Source organism: Pantherophis guttatus, chromosome 8 (assembly GCF_059756535.1).
Source record: "Pantherophis guttatus breed Tessera chromosome 8, ASM5975653v1, whole genome shotgun sequence".
Classification (NCBI taxonomy): Eukaryota; Metazoa; Chordata; class Lepidosauria; order Squamata; family Colubridae; genus Pantherophis; species Pantherophis guttatus.
In genome coordinates, this window is record NC_142070.1 from 77,891,124 (window position 1) to 77,910,909 (window position 19,786).

General features: G+C 44.1%; 1 protein-coding gene across 2 annotated transcripts in view; it reads right to left on the bottom strand.

Moving 5' to 3' along the window:
* Positions 1-19,786, bottom strand: part of ARAP2 (ArfGAP with RhoGAP domain, ankyrin repeat and PH domain 2) — a 163,346-nt gene that overhangs the window by 38,012 nt on the left and 105,548 nt on the right. For both annotated transcript variants that reach the window (XM_087874954.1, XM_087874955.1), the window contains 6 exons: positions 19,219-19,282; positions 16,868-17,031; positions 13,631-13,843; positions 11,080-11,185; positions 8,595-8,742; positions 565-633 (listed from right to left, as the gene is read on the bottom strand). In XM_087874954.1, the coding sequence (XP_087731080.1) occupies positions 565-633; positions 8,595-8,742; positions 11,080-11,185; positions 13,631-13,843; positions 16,868-17,031; positions 19,219-19,282 (764 nt within the window). The remainder of the gene's footprint in view (positions 1-564; positions 634-8,594; positions 8,743-11,079; positions 11,186-13,630; positions 13,844-16,867; positions 17,032-19,218; positions 19,283-19,786) is intronic.

Below are 19,786 nucleotides of genomic sequence, written 5' to 3' on the forward strand. Positions count from 1 at the left end.
AGATTAATTGTTTGGGAGTGCAATTTATTTGAGATGACATCGAAACCTGACACCAGTCTCTTCTTAAAAGCTTCCAGTGATGAAGCTCCCACAACTTCTGAATGACAGAATAATAACAGATTAACAGAGTTAGAAGGGACCTTGACATCCTGGAGCCCTGTTACCTTCCCACCAAAGTGGTACCTATTTATCTACTTGCATCCCAGGGGGGTGCAGGAGGCCGAGTGCTGCCTGTCACACCCCCTGGCCACGCCCACCATGGCCACGCCCACCCAGCCGGTCATTAGGGCAGAGAACCGGTTGTTAAATGATTTGAATCCCACCACTGGATTTATTTTGGAAATCTTTCAGGCTGCAGGCAAACAGGGAGGGAGGTTGAATTAGCAAGGTCATTTCAATACACGTTGGTCAAGATTTTACTGCCCTGTCTTCCTCCCGTCGCTTGTCCCCCATTCCCCCAAAATGCGGGTCACTGCGAACTTGCTAAGTTTCATAAATCCAGGGAAAGGTCCTTTTCAAAGTTTATTTATTCGCCGCATAAATGAAGGCATTATCTTTACATACTTGCGTGTCTTTCCATTTGGTGATGAAGCTGTTCTCAATGTCCATTTGCTTCACACGATCTTGCTGAATCTATATAAAAAGCAACAAGTTTTATGAAATGAGTTGCCCAAGACTCTTTTTGAGCAAAGAAATTCTATTTTTGCATCCAGTGTACGCAGACCGGGCTAATAAAGGGAGATGTCCATCTCTCAAAATGATTTTTCAGAGCAAACGCAATGCAATTCTTCTGTAAAACCAATATATTGCATCCCTGTTATTACTGACTTTTTTTTTTTGTTGTTTAATCAAATCAGTTGGTCTATTCCATCCAATAGCATTGCAAACGTTATTTCTTTCATTATTTTTTTTTTAAAAAAACCCTAATATTTACCAAAAACTGTAACCAGACAGAGACTGTTCTATCTTAGGCAGCTTTCCGACAACCCCTTGTATCAAAGATGTAAGATGAAAAAAAAAAAAAAAATGACGAGATCACAAGTTGCCTATTTGAAAATAAGGTGCAATTCTTGGGTTAGAACCTCAACATTTCTTCCAATTAACACCCTTCATCGGAACTGTTATATTCTACTTGGATTACATGTTTTTCAGTCTAGACTGCAAGTGTGTTAATCTTTACTCCCTCGTTTGAAAAGTCTGTTTCTCTGGGAGTGGGGGAATGAAAATTGTTTCTTTCTGGATACTCCTAGAGCTAAATTCCTATCTGCAAAAAATATTTGTTTGGAACTATAGACTGAAGGTAAAGATTCCCTGTGCACATATGTGTTAGTTGTCCAGATGGGATGCGGTGGCTCAGTGGCTAAGACCCTGAGCTTGTCGATTGAAAGGTTGCAGTTCAGTGGTTCGAATCCCTAGTGCCGGGGTGAGCTCCCGTTACTTGTCCCAGCTTTGTTGTGACTCCAACCCCCGAGCCCGTATTATCAGAGGAAGAAGACTTTGAAAGTGAAGGAGAGGAGTTGGCAAGGCCTCCCTCTCCAGGACAGCCAGACCACATCAATGTGAAATGTATCAGTCCGAAATAGATCTATATTAGTCTCCCAATAGGCAGCAAAATGCTTGCTTGCTGTCTGAAGAAGCCTAGGATAGTGGATGTGATTTCACTGAGCTATGGCTGCAATTTGAAAAACTTGGTTTACGTAGGAAAATACCCAGTTCAAGAAAAATACATACATACAGTACATACATACATACATACATACATACATACATACATACATATATGTTTTCTGAGGTTTTCGCGGGTATTTGTATGTAGGTCTTTGGTTATTCAGGTTTTCTCCCGCGTAAAATTGGAAGTATCTTGGCGACGTTTCGACAAATGTGACTTCGTCGAAACATCGCCAAGGTACTTCCAATTTTACGCGGAAGAAAACCCGAATAACCAAAGACCTACATAAACATATATACATATACATATACATATACATATACATATACATATACATATACATATACATATGTGTTTTCTGAGGTTTTCACGGGTGTTTGTATGTAGGTCTTTGGTTCTTCGGGTTTTCTCCCACGTAGAATTGGAAGTGTCTTGGCGACGTTTCGACGAAGTCTCATTCGTCATCTTCAGGCTGGTGTTTTCGGCTTCGTGCTTCTAGGAGCAATGTTTTTTGCTCCTAGAAGCACGAAGCCGAAAACACCAGCTCCTAGAAGCACGAAGCTCCTTTCACATTGCTCCTAGAAGCACGAAGCCGAAAACACCAGCCTGAAGATGACGAATGACATCATCAGGATCGTTGCAGAAGACCCCTTGCATAAGCCTGACGATGGCAGATGAGATTCTGCCGAAACATTGCCAAAGTGCTCTCAATCTTACATGGGAGAAGACCCGAATACACCAAGACTTGCATACCTGTACCCATGAAAATCTACGAACACACACACACACACACACATATATTCGCAGGTTTTATGAGTCTCCATACATAGATATCCTCCCTTATTGTCCGCTATTTTTTTTAAAAAAAACATTCATAAAACATGGGTGAGCTAAAATAAACCATTAATAACAGATCACAGACAATTTCCTAACGCACAACTGCAACTTTGTAATATGAACCAGTCAAATCAATGATATTTAATCCTGCCTGCGTAAGTCAAACAAGCTTAGATCTAAGTTGAGACCCCTTTAAAAGAGGCTCGCTAAAATCAATGCGATCTGTTGCTACTTGAATGGATCAAAGACGGCGAGCTTTTTAAAAGGGGGAAAAAAAATTAAAAAGGACCTTCATCCCGCTGAAATGCAGGCTTTAGCTTTTAATTAGAAGTTTCAGCCAACTTACTGTGAAATGTCACCACCTCGGCTGCTAAACACGGAAAGGAAGCCTCTCCAGCCTGTTTGTTAATTATCTCCATTCTCCGATAATTTTAATCACTGATAAGTAATAGGGGAAATTTGAAGACCTTGTAAGCATAACATTTCTAGAATAAGAAATGACTGACATTTATCAAGGCCTGATCCGGCCATGGGATGCTTAGATCTGGCCTGCGGGGCTGGCGAAAATGGAGCTCAGTGGGGGTGCATACAGCCCCCCCAGGCTCCGTTTTTGCTGGGAAAAGGTGCAGGAGACTGTCCAGGCTGAAAATCAGGTGCGGGTGGGAGGGGGGCATTACAGGGCCCCCTCGGGCTCGGTTTTCACTGGTAGAGGGCTCTGAAAACAAGCTAGAAACAAAACGAAAGGAGAAATGTTTCCCCTTTTGCATTTGAGAGTGCAAGAAGGGACAGGAAAGGAGAAAGGGAAAGAGGAAAGAGAAAGAAAAAGAAGGGAAGATGGGAAGAGAGCAAGGAAGGAAAAAGAAAGAAAGAGGGGAAGGAAGAAGAAAGGAGAATGAAGAGGGAAGGGAAAAGAAGAAAAGGAAAGGAAAGGAAAGGAAAGGAAAGGAAAGGAAAGGAAAGGAAAGGAAAGGAAAGGAAAGGAAAGGAAAGGAAAGGGTAGAGTAGAGTAGAATAGAATAGAATAGAATAGAATAGAATAGAATAGAATAGAATAGAATAGAATAGAATAGAATAGAATAGAATAGAATAGAATAGAATAGAATAGAATAGAATAGAATTCTTTCTTGGCCAAGGGTGATTGGACACACAAGGAATTTGTCTTGGTGCATATGCTCTAGGTATACATAGAAGGAAGGAAGGAAGGAAGGAAGGAAGGAAGGAAGGAAGGAAGGAAGGAAGGAAGGAAGGAAGGAAGGAAGGAAGGAGATTATAATCAGAGTGAGGGAGGATTTCAGGGAAGTCCTGCCTTAGCACTTGGCCATCACAGGTACCCCCGACACAAGACCCATGTCACGCCCACCATTGCCATGCCCCCCCAGCCATGCCCACCACACACCTTGCCCTCCGAGGTCAAACACAACCCCGATGTGGCCCTCAATGAAATCGAGTTTGACCCCCTGTCAAACTCCTGTCAGAGCTGAAGAAGCTTCTTAGATGAGAAGTGAAACGTCTTCAAAAGAAAAAACAAGGAAGTCCGGTTGACTCTTGGAAAAAGTTGCCCTTTGGGACAACCATGACTTGGATGACTGAGACTCTCTACAGACTTTGAGCTATGCTCGTTTATATTTTGTCTTTAACACACCAATGTCTACACTGCCGCCTTTGTGTGACCTGCTCAAGTAGGTAGTAAAATCCAGTTATTTTACTAGCCATTTTACATTTACAACTAGATATTTCAGTATTGACTTTTCCGGACGGTTTTATGGCTGCTTTTGAGGTTTCCATTATTGGAATGGAATGTTTTCTCGCAGTTACGCGTCAATCTGGCACATTTGCAAATCAAGAGGGAATTAGCAAATTTTACGAGCAATAAACAGGCCATCCAATATTGCAGCAACGAAACAAAACGGGGAGCAGTAGAAACCAAGACGATTGATTTGAAAGAGTGACAGGCAGTCCTCAAACTTACAAATGTTCATTCAGGGACCATTCAATGTTACAACAGCCCAGGAAAAAGTGACATGACCGTTTTTCACACTTACGACCCCCCCCCCGGATTGGTCACGTGATCGAAATTCTGAAGCTTGGTAACTGACTCATGTTTATGACCGTCGCAGTGTCCGAGGTCATGTGATCCCCTTTTGTGACCTTCTCATGAGCAAAGTCCATGGGGAAGCGAGATTCACTTAACAACGGTGGCAAAAAAAATGTCTTAAAAAGGGAGCAAAGTGCACTTAACATATTGCAAAATCTCCATTCCCACCCCACTCTGGGGCCAGCCAGAGGTGGCATTTGCCAATTTTCCGAACTGCTCAAAATTTCCGCTACTGGTTTTCCAGAACCTGTCAGAACCTGCTGGATTTCACGCCTGTTATAAAGCCTTGGTAAGGCCACATTTGGAACACTGCATCCAGTTTTGGTCGCCACGATGTAAAAAAGACATGGAGACTCTAGAAAGAGTGCAGAGAAGAGCAACAAAGATGATTAGGGGACTGGAGGTTAAAACATATGAAGAACGGTTACAGGAACTGGGTATGTCTAGTTTGATGAAAAGAAGGACTAGGTGTTGTGGCTCCGTTGCCTGAGCCTGGGCTATCGACAGATGCAGACTCTGAGAGTGAGGAAGAGGAGTTGGCAAGGCCTCCCTCTCCAGGACCCTCCTTTCTGGCAATGCCTCCGGAGGACACCGAAGGCCAAGAGATAGGCTCAGAGCCAAGCATGTCCCCTCAGCCACAGGTGGACAGCGACGAAGGAGATAAGTGTTGGCTGGACCCTTGCCAGAGGCGCAGGGAGAAGCATGCGCAGCAGAGGGGAAGGCGTGCCAGAGATTAGCTGAGTCACTGGACCAAACCCCACAGGGTATAAATGTGGGTGTGGTGGCCGGTTCAGTTTGTGACGAGCAAAAACTAGAAATAATCCATGATCTCTGTGTTACTGGACTTTGCCTGCTTTATCGGACTGCATTTGGATTAATCCTTGTATTGTTGAAAACTCTGCCTGTTTTATCGGAATGCTGGCAGTCTAATCTTTGTTTTGTGTGAGTAAAGTCTGAATTGGCAGCTAGCCACTGGATTGCTGCCAGCTTTATTTTCAAAGAATTTTGTCGTGTGGCTTATTAACTCCGGGCCGTCTGTGGGGGTGCGTGAGTGGAACGGGGACAGAACACTAGGAGAGACATGATAGCAGTGTTCCAATATCTCAGGGGCTGCCCCAAAGAAGAAGGAGTCAAGCTATTCTCCAAAGCTCTTAAAGGCAGGACAAGAAGCAACGGGTGGAAACTAATCAAGGAGAGAAGCAACCTAGAACTAAGGAGGAATTTCCTGACAGTGAGAACAATGAATCAGTCGAACTACTTGCCTCCAGAAATTGTGGATGCTCCAACACTGGAAGTTTTTAAGAAGAGGCTGGATAACCATTGATCTGAAGTGGTGTAGTGTTTCCTGCCTAAGAAGGGGGCTGGACTAGAAGACCTCCAAGGTCCCTTCCAACTCTGTTATTCTATTCTAGTGTGGGCTAGTGATGAAGGTGCTGGACCAAAAACCTGGTTCTAGTCCCAGAAAGTTTAGCTCTCGTCCCCAAAGCAATGCTGGTGTCGACCACAGTTTCTGAATCTCACCAACTTGAACATATGCGGACTTCAACTCAGTCTGAGTTCCTCACTCAGCTTTCTGGGGAATTCTGGAAGTTTGAAGTCCATATGTCTTTAAGCCACTATGGTTGAGAAACCATAGATACAGACAGAACAAGCTGGACAGAGATAGGTCAGATTCATTACCCTGCCCAATATAAGGGAAAATAGAGTTTTTGAGCAGTCGATACGTTTTGGAGCATGCAACATAGTTTTTCTGCAAGGGGCTGGACTAGAAGACCTCCGAGGTCCCTTCCAATTTTGTTATTCTGAAACGATTGGAAAAAAAAAAGAACAGAATTGATTTTTGTTTCTATTTAGTAATCGCTTTTTTTTTTTTTTAATTTGATTTATATGCCGCCCTTCTCCGGAGACTCAGGGCGGCTTACAGTGCGTTAAGCAAAAGCTTTTGGCTTTTGCGTTTGAGGTGGGGGGGGGAATGAAACTATTTTATTTTGCTGATTTGTTAAGTTTGTTGTCATAGAAATGGCTTATTCTACTGTGCCAAAAGGAACTGGAAGTCAATGCTTTTCTTTTTCTTTTCCCTTTTCTCCTACACTTTTTCCTCTTCCCTTTCTCCTCCCCTATTTTTTCACATTCTTTTTTTTTTTTTTTTTTGGATAAACTAATACGGATTCTTGAAAAAAAAGAACTTGCAAACAATGGCAGCAATATACTGGCCCCCTAATCATGCAAATTTCTCTAGCCCTCCTGCCTTCCCTTCCTTTATACGCCCCCTCCACTTCAATTAAAATTCAATTTTATATCTTACATTCGTTCAGCTGCTTTTTTTTTTTTTGCATCTGATAAAGTGAGCTGCAATTCAAGATAAAAAAAAAACATTTTATAAAAGGTGCTAGCGGCCTTCTTTTGATCTTTCTAAAAAGTAAAGCAGAACATCCGCAGAGAAATGTTTTCAAATGCTAAACCTTCATCTTTGCTTCTGTGGTGGTTATAAATTAAACATTACTTTAAAAGAAAGAATCAGTGTAAGTAAAAACAAGTATTTGAAATTTCCTAATGCAAGTATTTGTAAAGCTACAATTTGGCAGGTGTGTGTGTGTGTCTCTCTCTCTGTCTGTCTGTCTGTCTGTCTATCTATCTCCATCCATCTCTATCTATCTATCTATCTATCTATCTATCTATCTATCTATCTATCTATCTATCTATCTATCTATCTATCTCCATGTCTGTCTGTCTGTCTGTCTGTCTGTCTGTCTGTCTATCTATCTCTATCTATCTCCATCCATATCTATCTATCTATCTATCTATCTATCTATCTATCTATCTATCTATCTATCTATCTATCTATCTCCATCCATCCCTATCTATCTATCTATCTATCTATCTATCTATCTATCTATCTATCTATCTATCTATCTCTATCTCTATCCATATCTATGTATCTCTCTCTCTATCTATCTATCTATCTATCTATCTATCTATCTATCTATCTATCTATCTATCTCCATCCATCCCTATCTATCTATCTGTCTATCTATCTATCTATCTATCTATCTATCTATCTATCTATCTATCTATCTATCTATCTCCATCCATCCATCCATCCATCTCCATCCATCCATCCATCTCCATCCATCCATATCTATCCATCCATCTCTCTCTCTCTCTCTCTCTCTCTCTCTCCATCCACCCACCTACCCACCCACTCACCCACCTACCTACTTACCTTTCATCTACCTATATTACATTTCCAATTAGTGTAATAACTATAATGTAATGTGATGTGATGTCATGTAATATAATGAAATTAAATGTGATGTGATGTAATGTAATGTAATGAAAGATAATGAAGGGAGGGAGGGAGGGAAGGAAGGAAGGAGATGGGAGGGAAAGGAACGGGAGGGAGGGAGGAAGGGAGGGAGGAAGGAAGGAAGGAAGGAAGGAAGGAAGGAAGGAAGGAAGGAAGGAAGGAAGGAAGGAAGGAAGGAAGGAGATGAGAGAGAGAGGGAATGGGGAAGGAAGGAAGGAAGGAAGGAAGGACGAAAGGAAGGAAGGAAGGACGAAAGGAAGGAAGGAAGGAAGCAGACAGCATTTTGTAAGCACCCCTATCGTGCTCACGGAAAACTCCACGTGCTTCTGACTTTGTAAATAAGCCATTTCTGTGGGGAATGACATAACAACATTATCAAACGAAAAACACAGCGTTAGCTTCACCCAGCGCTCCTAAGGGTTTTCCAATATTCCACATCTTTAATGAAAATCATGGGAGTCAACAGCTGAAGGCAGCCAATTCAACAGAACCCTGGGTTATGTTTGGAACAATTCAGATTATAAAGAAAATATCACACCAAGCTTCATTTAAATAACAAGAACAACAACAACAACAACAACAACAACAACCTTCCCAAGCAAAGAGACGAAGCAGAATTGACGCTTTCATCCCCTTTGCCTGAATTTTACCTCGAGGGAGATTGGACCGATATGCCAAGTACTCACATCAAAAAGCTGCACGTAATTTACAATTAAGTCCTCCACCACATCAACCTCTTCGCTCATTTGTCCTTTGGTTTGAAACAAGCAGGAGGAGAAAGCCATCGCCAGATTGTGGGGCTCCATCAGGTTGATCTCTGAACATTTCTGAACCCTGTAGATGAAGTTCATTAATCCATTAAATATATATAGTGTGAAGTTTCCGAAAGATGCCCTAATTAATTCATGAGCCATGAGCCAAACTTCAAAAGAAATACAGTCATTTATTAGGAGCACCATTTCGGCAATATTCGGATGCAGTTAGAACTAATCCCACGTAGATTTACATTCCCCTATGACCCTGTCTCTCCCCTCCTCCTGGCCATGTCATAAATCACATTCCTCAATTAACCACTTTGGCTGGCTGTGAAATCCAACACCCTCCTTCTGATTGCAGTCAGGAAGAATGTATGGAATGCACTTCAGTTAGGGAAATCAATCAGCTCTATCAGTTCTCCCTCCCTCCTGCTCAGAGTTCAACTCAAAGAGACATTCACATCAAATTGAACTTCTACGGGTTTTCAGCTCAGGAACTAATTCTCATGCCTCTAGTTTGACCCAATCCCTTTCTTGAGCCGTGGTGGCGTAGTGGTTAGAATGCAATACTGCAAGCTAACTCTTCCCACTGCCAGGAGTTCGATCCTGACCGGCTCAAGGTTGACTCAGCCTTCCATCCTTCCGAGGTCAGTAAAATGAGGACCCAGATTGTTGGGGACAATAGCCTGACTCTGTAAACTGCTTAGAGAGGGGCTGTAAAGCACTGTGAAGCGGTATATAAGTCTCAGTGGTATTGCTATTGTTCTCATATGGAGCATATGGAGTTTTCCGTGAGCACGATAGGCGTACTTACAAAATGCTGTCTCTCTCCTTCCTTCCTTCCTTCCTTCCTTCCTTCCTTCCTTCCTTCCTTCCTTCCTTCCTCCCTCCCTCCCTCCCTCCCTCCTTCCTTCCTTCCTTCCTTCCTTCCTTCCTTCCTTCCTTCCTTCCTTCCCTTCTGAGTGGTTAAAATGCAGAATTGCAGGCTAACTGCCAGGAGTTTGATCCTCAATGTCTCAAGTTTGACTCCGTCTTCCATCCTTCTGAGTTTGGTGAAATGAGGACCCAGATTGTTGGAGGCGATATGCTGACTCTGTAAACTGCTTACAAAGTGCTGTAAAGCTTTATGAAGCAGTATATACCAGTAAGTTCGAGACCGCCTTCTACCGCATAGCTCCCAGCATGTGCGTGCTGACCAGCTGATTTTCGGGCCTTCCGGGCCCACTGGAAGTCAGGAAACGGGCTGTTTCCAGGCCTCCGGAGGGCCTTGGGGGGCGGGGGAAGAGGCTGTTTTCGCCTTCCCCAGGCTCCTAGAAAGGCTCTGGAGCCTGGTGAGGGCAGAAAATGGACCTACTGGGCCCACCGTGCCATCGCGTGCCGAAAGCGGGGGGAGAGTGGGGGAGGTATGCGTGCATGTGTGGGGGGACGGGGCGCATTGAATTATGGGTGAGGGCACACCCGCATGCAATCCCCCCCACTACCCCCGCTTTTGGCACGCGATGGCAAAAAGGTTAGCCATCAGTGGTATAGGGTCTCCTGCTTAAGCAGGTAGTTGGATTAGAAGACATCTAAGTCTCTTCCAACTCTGATATTCTGATATGCATTCCCAGGATGTCTTTGCAGGCTACAGTTTTATTAATCCCACTTCACATGTATAATACAGGAGGCGAATATAATATAATATAATATAATATAATATAATATAATATAATATAATATAATATAATATAATATAATATAATATAATATAATATAATATAATATAATATAATATAATATAATATCAGATGTTATTCTTACAGTCCTCAGACAGTATCAGCTAATGCTGGAGAAGTATACGTCAGAGGTGGTATTCAGCCGGTTTAGACCGGTTTGCTTGAACTGGTAGCGGAAATCGCAGGTGGGCCTGCTCACCCGCCCTGGCTCTATGCTGTCCTATTTAGGCCAGGCGTTTTTGAGGCCAGGCGCATGCGTTCCAGCTTTATTATTATTTATTTATTTATTTATTTATTTATTTATTATTTATTTATTTATTTATTTATTTATTTATTTATTTATTTATTTGTTCGATTTATATGCCGCCCTTCTCCGGAGACTCAGAGCGGCTTACAATGCGTTAAGCAATAGCCTTCATACTTTTTGTATATACCTGCTTAGTAGGGCTTTTGCCCACCCCCCAAGCGGTGTTCTTTTTTATACAAAGTCGGCTTATTGCTCCCACAATCTGAGTCCTCATTTTACCTACCTCGAAAGAATGGAAGGCTGAGTCAACCTTGAGCCTGGTGAGATTTGAACTTGCAGTAATTGCAGGCAGCTGGTGTTACTCAACAGCACTTTAGTCTGCTGTGCCACCAAGGCTCTATTCTGACGATGATGATTATCCCATCACCAGCTTGAATCATGCTTTCAGACTGACCTGTAAAGATGTTCCATTAATGCTGCCAGAGTTGCTTTGTTGACGGGTGGAAGCGTGCGAATGAAGGTGCTGTATTTTCTCACCCTGTCTTTGTCATCCAGTGTATCTGAGGGAGAAGAGAGAGGGCAGAAATTAAATTACCCGGGATTATCGTATTTTTCAAAGTATAAGATGCACCTTCCCCCCCCCCCCAAATAGAGGGTGAAAATCTGGGTGTGTCTTATACTCCGAATGTAGCCCCGCCCAGCCTTGCAAACGGAGATTTCAGAGGCTGAAAGAAGCTTCAGAAAAAAAAAGCCTCTGAAAGGCTTTTATCTAAAATAATATGGCAAGAAGCAAAAGAAGAATCAGTAAAGATTCTAACCAAACTATGTTAACGAATCTGGAGAATGACACAATAAGCAACAGATCGGAAGAAGTTAATCTACATACCAATACCAAAGAAAGGAAATTGAACCGAATACAGATAGTCCTTCAGAATAAAAGCGTCTGAAAGAAGCTTCAGAAAAAAAGCCTCCGAAACAGAGCTTCAGAAAAAAAGCCTCTGAAAGAAGCTTCAGAAAAAAAGCCTCCGAAACAGAGCTTCAGAAAAAAAGCCTCTGAAAGAAGCTTCAGAAAAAAAGCCTTTTTTTCTGAAGCTCTGTTTCGAAGGCTTTCAGAGGCAGAAAAAAGTTTTTTTCTGAAACAAAGTTTCAGAAGTTTCAGAGGCAAAAAAAAAAGCAAGGCACAGCTCACAACCAATGAAACTGTTGCTAAAATTCACCTCTGGAAACAGCTGTTTGGGGGTATTCTGGGAGGCCGATCCACCCACCAATCAGCTTTTTTCTTATTTTTCTCCCCAAAAACTAAGGTGTGTCTTATACTCTGGCATATCTTATACTCCGAAAAATATGGTAACTACCATGCGGATGAAAAGACAACCGGAATTGGCCCTGTCCCTTCAGCAGCACTGAGGAATTTGCAAAAATTGTTTAGCCAATCACCCTCTCCTTCATTGACACAATACAAATACAGATGGTCCTTGACTTATGACCACAACTGAGCCTTTAGTCACAACTGAATTTCGGTCACCACAACATAAAAAAGATGTTGACACTCTGGAAAGAGTGCAGAGAAGAGCGACAAACATGATTAGGGGGCTGGAGGCTAAAACACATGAAGAACAGTTACAGGAATTGGGTACATCTAGCTAATGAAAAGAAGGACCAGGGGTGACAGGATAGCCGTGTTCCAATATTTGAGGGCCTCCTACAAAAATAAGGGAGTCAAACTATTTTCCAAAGCACCAAAAGACAAGAAAAGAAACAGTGATTGGAAACTACCATATTTTTCGGAGTATAAGACACACCCATTTTCCCCAAAAAAAGAGGGTGAAAATCTGGGTGCGTCTTATACTCCGAATGGAGCCCCGCCCAGCTTCTCAAACGGAGGTTTCAGAGGCTGAGAAAAGCATCAAAAAAGAAGTTTCAGAAAAGAAGCCCCCAAACAGAGCTTCAGAGGCTTTTTTTTTTTTTTCTGAAGCTCTGTTTCGGAGGCTTTCAGAGGTAGGAAAAAAAGTTTTTTCTGAAACAGAGTTTCAGAAGTTTCAGAGGCAGGGAAAAAAAAGCAAAAAAAAAAAAAAAAGCAAGGCACAGAGCTCACAACCAAGGAACCTGTTGCTAAAAGCCGAGGTGGCGCAGTGGTTAGAGTGCAGTACTGCAGCTACTTCAGCTGACTGCTAGTTCAGCAGATCAGCGGATCAAATCTCACCGGCTCAAGGTTGACTCAGCCTTCCATCCTTCCGAGGTGGGTAAAATGAGGACCCAGATTGTTGGGGGCAATATGCTATTTAGCATACTGTCTTTGGTGTAAGCCGCCCAGAGTCCTCGGAGAGTGGGCGGCATAGAAATATGAATAATAATAATAAAAAAATAATAAAATTCACCTCTGGGAACAGCTGATTGGGGGGGATTCCGGGAGGCTGATCCACCTGCCAATCAGCTTTTTTCTTATTTTCCTCCCCAAAAACTATGGTGCGTCTTATGAAAATTACGGTAACCAAGGAGAGAAGCAACTTAGAACTAAGGAGAAATTTCTTACTGGTGAGAATGATCAACCAGTGGAACAGAAGTTGCCTTCAGAAGTTGTGGGTGCACCAACATTGGAAGTTTTTAAGAAGAGATTATATGACCATTTGTCTGAAATAATATAGGGTCTCCTCAGTGGTGAAATCTAAAATTTATTATTACCGGTTCTGTGGGCATGGCTTGGGGGGGTTAATGTGACTGGGTGGGCGTGGCCAATTTTATTTTTTAACTTTTAAAACCATTTTTTCTACAACCTCTTCAGCGAAGAGATTTTTGCTATCGGTTCTCCGAACCACCCGCTTCCATTGCTATCGGATCACGCGATCCAGTCCAAACCGGGAGCATTTCACCCCTGGGTCTCCTGCTTAAGCAGGGGGTTGGATTAGAAGAGCTCCAAGGTCCCTTCCACCTCTATTTATTCTATGTTTTATCTTCTATCCAGGTTCAGTAGACAGAGCTTCAGAGCTATTCCATAATGGCATTACCTAATGCTGAGATCCAAAAAGGATAAAGTTCTTTGGTCAGTAGCGCATCGTCTAGTTCACAAAGAAAACATTTTAGCGTATCCGTAACATCTTCCAGGCGGTTCGTCCCGGCCCTCAGTTTAATACTTCTGGCATCTTTTTTGAAACCTTCCAAAAGCTCCCTCACACATGAAGGATCTCCATTCTTCAGGTAGATATGTTTGCTTCCCAAACCTTAAATAAGAAAAAAATAAACATTAACAACAACAAAAAAAAAACCAAAAGAAACAAGATGCTCCATTCTTGTCAAAGAAACAAGATGCTCCATGCCATTTTATGTGGAATTACTTGTTGTGGCCCACTAGCGGCCTGCGCAGATTGTTGCTGATCCCGACGAGGAGGAGGCTGGTGTGGTGTCGCGCCAGCAGCCTGTGCAGCCAGTGCTCGAGTCGGACAGCGAGGAGGCTGAAGAAGATGTAGTGCCAGAGGCGGGGATTCAACCAGGGCCTTCAGAACCTCCAGAGGCTCCTTCAAGTGAAGAGGATGAAGTGGAGGAGCCTCTTCTCAATGCACGGGCGTGCAGAGCTGCCCAAAGGCAGGAGTGGTTACTCAGGAGGAGGTCTCCTCGAGAGTAAGGCTTGGGCTAATTGGCCACTCCCTTAGCCTATTTAAGTTTGCACACAGTTTGTAAAAAGCTGCAGGAAACGACGTGTGTTCGTCCGTTCGTTCGCTGATCATTGAGTTTGGATTTTTTCTGCAAACCTGGCTTCTGGGCTTTCTGCCAACTCTTGTAAGACTTACCTGTGGAATTTCTGGCAGATTGTTAAGTACGTTTTTATTAACAGCCTGCATTTGCAAAAGACTGTGTTTTGAAGTAAACTGAGTTTTGTTTGGCGTTTGTGTGTGTGCTACATTCTTTGGGATCCGTAGCTGGGGCAACCTCACATAACGGCTCTGAGCCTCTTGTTTATATTTCATCTGCAGAAAATGTTTTGAAATCGTTTCAGTGATGTTGCTGGAAGCAAAATTCAGACCTCGAAGAGAACCTTAACAAATTTTTGGACCTCAGAGAATGCCAACACACTCAGCACAAGGTAGAGACATATTATAGAAGGCTGTCTATATATGAGATATGCTATATAGCTAGATATAAAACTAGATTGTTCATTCAAGGTTTTTGATATTCTAGAACAGTGATGGCTAATCTTTTCTGGAACGAGTGCCCAAACTGCACATGCGAGCGAATGCTTGTGCGTGCGCCCAAATACAAGGACAGTTTTTTCCCGAACGCCATCACTCTGCTAAACAAATAATTCCCTCGACACTGTCAAACTATTCACTAAATCTGCACTACTATTAATCTTCTTATCGTTCCTATCACCCATCTCCTTCCACTGATGACTGTATGACTGTAAACTTGTTGCTGGTATCCTTACAATTTATATTGACTGTTTCCTAATATGATTTGATTGCTTATTTGTCCCCTATGACTATCATTAAGTGTTGTACCTTATGATTCTTGGGGAACGTATCTTTTCTTTTATATACAGTGAGAGCTTATGCACCAAAGACAAATTCCTTGTGTGTCTAATCACACTTGGCCAATAAAGGATCCTATTCTATTCTATTCTATTCTATTCTATTCTATTCTATTCTATTCTATTCTATTCTATTCTATTCTATTCTATTCTATTCTATTCTATTCTATTCTATTCTATTCTATTCTATTCAAATCTTTGCTTATGATTACTGAAAGAGCAAGTGTCTAGAGCAGAGGTGTGAAACTCTATTTCATTGAGGGCCGCATCAGGATTGTGTTTGGCCAGGTGGGGGGTGGAGTGGGCGTGGCCACGGTGGGTGTGACCAGCATGATGTCACTCATGTCAGGGTGGCCTGAGAGCTCTGCCAGTGAAAACAGGCTCCCAAGCTCCGTTTTCAGCTGGGACGGCCTCCTGAAACCCTCTGCCAGCAAAAATGGAGCTCGGGAGAGCCGTGCGCAGTCCTCCCGAGTTCCATTTTCACTGGCTTAGGAACCACAGGCCGGTCCTTTGCTGTTTCCAGGGCATCCTCACAGGCCAGATCTAAGCACCCCGTAGGCCAGATCCGGCCCGCACGTTTTGAGTTTGACACCCCTGGTTTAGGGAGTGTGGCTGGCAAAATGTTCTTGCAATAATTTTAGCAAGGGGTTCTCTGCCGGGTTGCTGGGTGGGTGTGGCCATGGTGGGCGTGGCCTGGTTAGCCTCCTGCACCATGGCGAGGGGGGCATTTTTGCCCTCCCTGGGCTCCCGAGGCTTTTCACGAGCCTCCAGGAGGCCGAAAATGACCTCCCCAGGCTCCGGAGGCCCTCTGGAGGCCGGAAACGGCCCCCATTATGGCCTTCCCAAACTTCCGGTAGGCCCGTTTTTCACCCTCCCAGAGCCTCCACACGTGTCCTGCATTTACCTGCATCCAAAACGGGCCACGTGGGGACTCCTGGGAGTGATGGGGCAGGGTGGGCAGTGCGGGGCCAGCCAGGAATGGGGTTTGGGGGTTCTCCAAACTGCACAGAATCTTAGCTAGAGGTTCTCCCGAACCCCTGCGAATCCCCAGCAGCTCACCCCTGAATGCAGTGTGAAAAATGATCGTTAAGACACTTTTTTTTCACCGCAGCGGCAACTTCGAACACTCACTAACTGAAGTGTTTTAAGTCGAGAACAACCTGCCCCACGTAGGGCATCATCACTGTACAGTTAATTATTCCCTTCAAATAAAACAGAACCCTCTGGTTCTCTAGGATGCTCTAATTTTAATTTCCCAGTGTTATTGCTCTAGTAATAAGATACGGCGGTCCCTTGGTACTCAACTGCTTTGAAACTCATCGAATTTGGTACTCAACGCATTTCGACATGAAAATGTCATCCCGGTACTCATCATTTGTTTGGTACTCGACACACAAACTAGAACTTCTCAGTGTCAGCTGCCTTGTGACTCACTACATTATTCCTTACGGGAAAAAGTTGTTTGGTACTCATCGTTTTTGGCACTCATTGCGCCTCCCGGAACCGATAAGTGACGAGTACCAAGGTAGTACTGTACACATTCCACTTTGAATACACCTACTCCATACTGAGCATTGCAGGAAAGGCCACTCAAACTGTAGTCTTTATGCATCACAGCTGAAGCCCATGTAACGTAATCTGATGGTGATGCTTCTTAAGTCCTCTATCCGAGTGCATCTCCAATTTTCAGGAATCTGAACAAATGCTCGTCTCCACTTACCGTACTGCGTAACAAATGCGATACAGCTGTTCACTATAATCGGCACGTCGTTTCTGCTGAGCTGCTGATCTTCTAACAGGTTGCCATTGGTACTGGCTGCTTTTTCAATGGCGCTATGCCAGACGGTGAAATCCAACTTGGTGTGGCCGCGGATGTATAATGTTCTGCAAAAAAGTTTGAGAAAAGACACCAAAAATTGTAAAGAGTGAGTGAGAGAGAGAGGGAGGGAGGGAGAGAGGGAGGGAGGGGGAGAGAGGGGGGAAGGGGGAGAGAGAGAGGTGAAAATACTCCAGGGCGAGGATCAAACACTCAAACACTGCAACAGCAAAGTGTGACACTAGACCAGGGGTGAAATCCAGCAGGTTCAGACAGGTTCTGGAGAACCGGTAGCGGAAATTTTGAGCAGTTCGGAGAACCAGTAGCAGAAATTTTGAGTAGTTCGGAGAACTGGCAAATACCACCTCTCTAGCCCCAGAGTAGGGTAGGAATGGGGATTTTGCAATATCTTTCCCCCAGGAGTGGGAGGGAATGGGGATTTTGCAGTATCCTTCCCCCAGGAGTGGGGAGTGAATGGGAATTTTGCAATATCCTTCCCCTGGAGTGGGGTGGGAATGGGGATTTTGCAATATCCTTCCCCCAGGAGTGGGAGGGAATGGGGATTTTGCAGTATCCTTCCCCCAGGAGTGGGGAGGGAATGGGGATTTTGCAATATTCTTCCCCTGGAGTGGGGTGGGAATGGGGATTTTGCAATATCCTTTCCCCTGGAGTGGGGAGGGAATGGGGATTTTGCAGTATCCTTCTCACATATCGTCATGGCCACACGATCAAAATTTGGATGCTTGGCAATTGCCTCATATTTATGACGGTTGCAGTGTCCGCAGGATGGTGGTGGGCTGGCGGCATGCGAGCACTACATATGACCTTCTGACAAGTAAAGTCGATGGGGAAGCCAAACACTTAACAACAGTGTTACTCACTTAGCAGCTGCAGTGATTCACTTAACACCACCACCACCACCCTGGCAAGAAAGGTCATAAGATGGAGCAAAGCTCACTTCACAAGTATCTCAGCGAGCAACAGCAAGTTTGGGCTCAGTTTGGGTCATAAGTCGAGGACTATCTGTAATGGATGGAACCAGGTTTATGAACTTTTGTGTATCAGAATTCCACTGTCTGGTTCCCAGCAAAGATTTTACTTCTAACCGTTTAGACCCAATACGCTTTTGGTAAACGCAATCCTGTGATTTTGGTGAAAATCACAAGAGCCCTGGTGGTGCAGCAGACTAATAGCCTGTTATTAACATCCAGCTGCCTGCAATTACTGCAAGTTCGAATCTCGCCAGGCTCAAGGTTGACTCAGCCTTCCATCCTTTCTAAGGTAGGTAAAATGAGGACCCAGTTTGTGGGGGCAATAAGCTGACTTTGTATAAATATACAAAAGGATGAAGGCTATTGCTTAACGCATTGTAAGCCGCCCTGAGTCTCCGGAGAAGGGCGGCATATAAATCAAATTTTTTTAAAAAATAAATGTGATAATTTCCAGTGCTCTATTTCTATGACGTTTCTATTTCACAGCTCTTTCCAGAGAACTAAGCAGTCCTCTGGGAATAGCCATAGCATCTGTTGTGGCCTGTCAGCCCCTCCAGCAGCCGAATCAGAGGAGGAGGAGGAGGAGGAGGAGGAGGAGGAGGAGGAGGAGGAGGAGGAGGAGGAGGAGGAGGAGGAGGAGGAGGAGGCAGCGTGGGAGTCAGGATCAGCATCACGGCAACCTGAGAGCTCCAAAGGGGGAAGAGGGAATTGAGCTGGCAGAGAGAGAGAGAGGCGGAGCCTGGGCCGTCCGCCAGCCCTCAGATGGAGAGTCAACAGTCCCCAGGTCTGGAGGTGGCTGATGAGGAAGAAGAACAGCTGGGTCCAGTGCCTGATGTACGGATGCACAGAAGGCAGAGGAGAGGAGAGCAGTGGAAACCTATGGGCTGGTCCTTGGGACAGAAGAGCCACCACTGCTAGTGAAGCCCCATCCTGGCTCTGGGGATAAAAGGCAGGGGGCGGAGACGAATAGATTTGGCAGACAACTATTCATCTTCTGGCTGGACAGACTTGTTAGCCTGTGTTGAGAGAGGAACTTTTTGCCGGGGCCTCTGGCGCTCCTAATAAAGGAATCTTTGAGTTAACTTCAGAGGGTTTGTCATGTTTCGGGATATGGGTGAGAACAGCATCAAGGCAAAACTATCTCCATCTGTCTTGAAAGTCTTCTAAAGCTACGTAGCCACCCCCAAAGATCTCTAGCAAATCCCTCCAACTGGTTTCCTCAGCCCTCATCCTTGCCTTGAGCCCCTAGAATGTACAGCTTACCTTCCTTTCTCGACCAGTAGCAGAACATCTGTTTTTTCTCCATTTTGGACGCAGCTGCTGATCGCTGAAACATGAAAGGCAGAGCCGTTTGCAAACTTAAAACAAATCTGCTTTTTTTCCTAAGTGCACGAAATCTGTAGGAAACTTATGCGTAATAACAACAAGACTTGGAAATAATCTATTTTTAATAGCCATTCATCTCAGGGCATGGAATTAAGAGAAGTTAGTAAGTAGGAAAGAGGAAAGAAGCAGCTGTCAGGCGCAAGGAGAGAACAAAAGGAGGAGCTAGTTCAGAGTATTTCAGAGAGGAGAGGAGAAAAGAAGAGGGAAGAGAGGAGAGAAGAGGAGAGGAGGAGAGGGAAGGAAAGGAGAATGGAGGAGATGGGATGGGATGGGATGGGATGGGATGGGATGGGATGGGATGGGATGGGATGGGAAGGGAAGGGAAGGGAAGAGAAGAGAAGAGAAGAGAAGAGAAGAGAAGAGAAGAGAAGAGAAGAGAAGAGAAGAGAAGAGAAGAGAAGAGAAGAGACGAGGAGGAATAATGTTATTGCCACTTTAAATGTAC